Genomic DNA, 6,011 nt, shown 5'->3' on the forward strand with positions numbered 1-6,011 from the left:
GAATCACTCACCATTTGCGTGTGGTTGGGGTAGAAGGTTTGCTCATTCAGAGGGAATTTTTCCGGACCGAGGGAGTGGTAGAGCTTGATCATCTGAGAAAACTGGAAGACAAGAAGATAAACAAAGATGGCCATCCGCTCTTATTGAATCAGAAGATAATCTGCATTAGCTGATTTATGACCTTTGGGTAATGGATCATCCTGAGCTTGACCTTAAACTGACATTTTTAGAAGTTTAAACCAGGGGTTTCAAACTCATTTTTGTTCAGGGGCCACATTAAGTCTGTCTGATCTCAAGTGGGCCAGACCAGGAACATAATAGCAAAACAACATCTGGTCAACTTGTCATTTATAGCTTTGTTTTGTTTAGTTTGTTTTCTCAGTTGGAAAACATGCCTCAAACAATCTAGTAGTCTAACTTATTATTATTATAGCTGTTATAATTATTATCTTTCTGATGACATTTTGGTAATTGTGGTGTCACACCTGATAATTTTTATAGCAACTTAACAGTGATAAGGAAGTAGGGAACCAAACTGCATCTTACTCAGATGTGGCATTCGCTTGCAAAGAAATTAGGGCTGAGAATCACTGGGTACCTCACAATACGATGCGATAGGTGATACATGGCTTACAATATCTATGATAACGCGATACTGTGATAATTGATAAAAATCCTCTCTAATAACTCATATCATGTAGAACACATTTTTTTAGGAAACGCTCCAAATGAATATAAAGTACTTTCCACACACAATATTTAAATATGCAACATAGAAACTTTTGCTCATTGAGGCCTATTTATTAAAACAAAACATCTTTAAACTTTAAACACATACAAAATGCTAAAACATGTAATTTCTGACTACATTTACATGTCTTGCGACCAAATCTACAAAAACTGAGAGAAAAGAATGCTTAAAAATAGTGTTGAAAATACCAAATCTAACTGGAGTTCCCCTTAAAATACAAATGTTCTCGTCCCACTCGCCTAATGTCAAATTAAATCATGAATAAAACAGATAAAACATTTTTTTGTATTAACTGCTTTAATGAAACTAACTATGGGAACATTTAAATATTTAAAATAATAAGTATTATCTGTAAAACGTGGCACTGTTGTCCCGCTTTTCCTGGTGATTTTGGATCTCTTTGGCTTGCCATAAAATCATGTCCATTACGGAGCGGGTTTCTCCTGTGGGACAGCTGCTGCTCTTAACTGAGAGATTCTTTGAATCCAGAAAATGAAACGTGTACTGATGCTTTTATTCAGGTCTTAACATTAAATAAACCTGATATCTATCCATCCGCGTCATTCATTAAGAAGTTCAGAAAAATTTGTGACAGAAGCTGCAGGGTTTTTCCTGGCTTAATATAAGGTGGTGGTGTCTCGTCACGACTTCAGATTTGTTTACTTTAACAGGTTTATTTTGCTATTATTATGTTTTTTTTTTAGAAACTTTATTGAACATTCTTTCAATTTACATATCTTGCTATTATTAGATCACCTCATTAAAAAACATAAATGGTTCAATGTAACTAACAAACCTAAAGTTGATACACAGTAAAACAAATTATTCTAGTTTGAAGCTTCAGGCGAATATTTTAACAAAACTTTCAAATTCATCACTTCAACTCCAGAACTATAACTGTCTGCCCCCCGCTCCGCTCCGCTCCGCTCCGCGCGGCAATAGACAGACTGTCTCCTTTTTCTTTTTTCATGGAGGTTCTCCTCTAAATCAGGTGTTTAAACTCCTGATTTTAAAGCGTGTCTTCTCTCCCTCACACTCTGTGGGTCTGTCAGTCACAAACAGCTCACCTGTGGAAGTAAAATCCAATCAGACCGAACCATTTTCAATTAAGAGGAAGGGGGGTCCGGTGACGATGTTTCCAAAACAAAATATATAATTATTGTTAGCTTGACATTAAAATCAAAATATTTGCGATTATATATTGGTTATTGGTTTACTGAAATTATTTTTTCTGTTGTATCGTTTTGTCATCATTCGGGGTCTCCGTGGACTCTCTCTCAGTATGGGCTCCTAGAATCACCCACCTTCCCCTCTTTCCCAGGAGCTGGTAGGGGCCGACACCAAATTCTTTATGCAGGAAAAACCCTGGAAGCTCCTCCCACACGCAGCGGGAGATTCAGGAGAACAGACTTTAAGACAGCCATGAAGCTGTTACTTCAGAACTTGGCAACTGAGCTTAAGAGCTTTGGACTTTTTCTTTATTTCACTGTTTTGATTGTAGCTTATAAATTATAAGTTGCGTATTATACGGAATGGTACAGCTCATCCATAAAATCACCAACCAAAGTTTCATCTTCGCTGCACTTTTCCAGCTTGCAGCCTGAATTAGACGCAGCCGTCTGAGGAGCGCGAGACAAACTTCAATGGATGTTGTCGTATTTTTAAACAGAAAAAAGATCCAGAAAAAAAGATTATTAATATTGCTGACCGGGCTTCTCTCGTGCATCTGATCAGACTGTAACGTGACAACCTGCGGCGCGCGAGGGGAGCGCGTGCAGCGCACTGCAGCAGCGTACTGCAGCAGCGCACTGCAGCAGCGTCACCCAAATGCTCCTTTTATCTTGACAAAAAGGAATAAATGTAAATAAATCCAAAAGGACCGCTGACAGAATCAAATGTTGGAATTATTCTCCCTCAAAGGCTTCAACAATGACTTGTACAATTCTCCCGGCCAGCGTTATTAAAGTGGAAGCTGTTTACACCCCGCGTCCTCGTGGTAGAGGTGTGGAAAGAGGTGGGAACTCACAATATGCCGGTAGACATATCAGGAAGAGGTGAAGGCGGTGGCCTAATTTGGCGAGGGGTGGAGGTAATACATTTCTAATGGGGGACCTCATGACTGGACCTGCATGATGGGAAATGCAGTGTAAAGAGAACAGGAAGTTACTCTAATACTCTGGAGACTGTGTGCCTCCTGACACTTGCACTTATTTCTAACTTGTATAATTTTGACAAAAAATATTTTTATGGAAAGTAAAATATTGAAAGTCATTTAAGGTTTAAGTTGATTTATTCCGTCATTTTTACTATTCATAATTATGTTAAAAAGTTACATTTTTTAATTTTTAAAAATTAGCATTCTGCTAGCTTTTTGGACTATTTTGTAATTTGCTAAGATCTTTTAGGCTACTTTGGAGTTAAGCTCATATTTCAGCTAGATGCTAGCTGTTTTGGCTAATTTAGTCTTTTTTTTTTAGTTTATTAGGCTGTTTTGAAGTTTAGCTATTTTTTCAGCTACATGCTAGCTATTTTGGCTAACTGTAGTTTTTTAGGCTGATTTGGCATTTAGCTCTTATTTTAGCTGGCTATTAACGTCAATGTTTTTTGCTATCAATTTCTGCATCTTCAGCGGCTAAATTTAGCTTACAGCTTTACACTAGCATTATCGCTGGTAATGCTATCTATCTAGTTCATAATTATGTTTCTGTTCTAAAGTTTTAACGATGTAGTGTTAGTTTGTTCAATACATGTCTATCCTGTTCGGTCAGCGACCTAAGATCTGTTTTGGATTTTTGCCCCTTGTGCAATTGAGTTTGACACCTCTGACTTAACACCTGAGGCGTCGTTGGTGACACCTAAATACAAAATCTTTCACGTACTGTAACTTTTCAACCATTAACACGACAATTCCAGTAGATTGCTAACGGTTGAAAAGTTACAGTAAATCAAAGAACAAAAAGGCTGGAGCTCTGGTATTAAAGGGTTAAATGTTCATGGAAGTGACAACTTGTGCTTACCACCCATGGCTTGCTGCAGAAATTGTAGATAGAGAAGAGAGAGTTGATACTCGGGATGCCGCCAAAATGTAGGCCGATGACCAGGTTCCTGAAGTCCTCACCGGGAATCATGCTGTAGGCGTGCTGGCGAATCAATATGAAGTCTGGCTTGAAGGACCTGCAGAAAGACAGGCCCGACAGCAAAGGGTTAGTTGGGGCATCAAGATACGACTGAACCCTTTCACTCCAGAGCTTTAGCTCCGGTGTTGACGTTCTTTGAATGATCGTTTCTCTTTGGCTATTTACACAACTGATGTAATTCCAACAGTTTTTGAAGTAGAAAAGAGCAACTTTGCACTGATTTGCAACACTTCTCTACAGTAATCTCATATCGACACAAAACATACATGAGGAATTTCACTTTTGTGTTAATCACTAGGGGCTAATTTGCTTAATGGCTTTGCCAAATTAATGGGGTTAAAAAACCTTCCTCTCATCACATTATGGTTTTATACCGTCTATCCAATTGACACAGCCTGGTCCTTCCTGTTTCCACTGTTCCTTAAGAAACAGCCAAGGAAGGAAGCACTTGCAGGCTTTCTAACCGGCCTTAAGGTTTTATTTAATCCATGAATCAAGTTTAGAATTATTTTTCATTTTTGACGGATTTTTTTTTTACTGCTATGAGTCAATAAAACTTCAGTTTTTAAATCAAATCACTGTTTACAGGAAGTTCACAACTTCTAAATGTGTTTCCCTGCACTCACCTGTAGGTAGAGAATGAAGGGGTGAATTATGATGCACATTTGATATTAATAAATAATTTTTTTTAAAAGGATATTTTTATCTACAAATAGTATTTCAAGCTATTAATATGCACAGAATTATGTTGCTTGATAACTTTAAAGGCATACAACAATCTTATTTTACTTAATATTTTTGCTATTATGCTGTATTTTACCAATAAATATATATATATATATAAAAACGGATTCAGACACACATGTAAAAGCAGCAAAACAGAATCAAGTTATGATAATCAAGCATTTTGAATGCAAAAATGTTTTGCTTTTTAAAGATATTTACGATTAAAATCAGAGAAACCTTTGATTCCGCATTATATGTTAAACCATCCTTTGGCCCTTTATGTGACATTATAATATTCACTATACACGCTAGTTTTAAGTCACCCTATGACCTTTTTTTTAATTTAATAAAAACTTCCCCAGTAGTGTTTTACTTATGATGAAGCTTTTAAGCAAATTCCCACAACCTAAATGTCATAAAAAATCATTTTTCATGTTGATCTACAGCCTCTGTTTCTAAAATCTCCTTTGAGGGGGCGTGGCTTATGGAGCTGAGCCAAGTAGCTCCGCCCCTGATCCCCCCTGTCTGATTATGATAGCTCTGTGTCTCACTAACATAAATCTTCACCGCTGCTACATAAAAACATCCATCAATCTGGGTAATGTCCAGCCGTATGGTTCTGATCAGGATGTTAGCTGGATGAGGAAGTGAAGATCTTCATAGACAGAACTTCCTCCAAAATCCTGATTCTTTCTCCTTCCAGTTCACCAAAGACTCTTTTAGCTAATTCTCCAATATATAGCCGTTGTGATGGAAAGAAGATCATTCATTCAAACAGAGTCTGTCCAAGACAGTTTGATTGACAGATTTAAAAGGAGAAATACTCAGAAATGCAAAAACAAAAGTTTCTTATTACATTTGTTCTCTTTCTGAAGAAAAACGACACATAGACATGTTAGAAACTCTAAAAACAGGATTTTCATCAGAGGGGGCTTTAAACAGAATAATAATAGTAGGTTCAGTGAGTAAAAGGTTCCCATGCTCCTCCATCAGCATGCTTGACAGTGAGTTGTCGATGGTTTGATTGGTCAAACAAATGTACTTTTGCTCCATATATTGTTCACAGCCAGCTTCACTGCAAACCTTGTATTTGGAAAAGATGAGTGTGTGTCCAGGAACCTTTGAGCAAACCTTTCTCTGTCATATTCTTTCTCAAATAATTAGGAATTCAGAAACCTGAAATTAAAAAAAAAATCCTTAAAAATGTGTTGTTTCTGTATGCTAACCATTGACTGTACATAGGAACTGGACTGAGAGACTCCTTCTCCTGTCATTCAGAGCAGGAAGTACCTGCTGTCTCCAAGAATCCAGAATCCCATAGACTTCTATAGAGAAATAAACAGTAGTTACTCAGTCATTGTATTGGTCAGAAGAACCATTCTTTTTTTGAACATTTT

At 37.2% G+C, this 6,011-nt stretch overlaps 1 protein-coding gene across 1 annotated transcript in view; it reads right to left on the reverse strand.

Moving 5' to 3' along the window:
* Positions 1 to 3,925, reverse strand: part of LOC112140205 (synapsin-3) — a gene marked incomplete at its 5' end in the record, with an annotated part of 150,407 nt that extends 146,482 nt beyond the window's left edge. The window contains 2 exon segments of the mRNA XM_024263104.2: positions 12 to 101; positions 3,769 to 3,925. Coding sequence (XP_024118872.1) covers positions 12 to 101; positions 3,769 to 3,925 — 247 coding nt within the window.
* Between the last annotated feature and the right edge of the window lie 2,086 nt (positions 3,926 to 6,011).

This window comes from Oryzias melastigma, linkage group LG23, assembly GCF_002922805.2.
Source record: "Oryzias melastigma strain HK-1 linkage group LG23, ASM292280v2, whole genome shotgun sequence".
Lineage (NCBI taxonomy): Eukaryota > Metazoa > Chordata > Actinopteri > Beloniformes > Adrianichthyidae > Oryzias > Oryzias melastigma.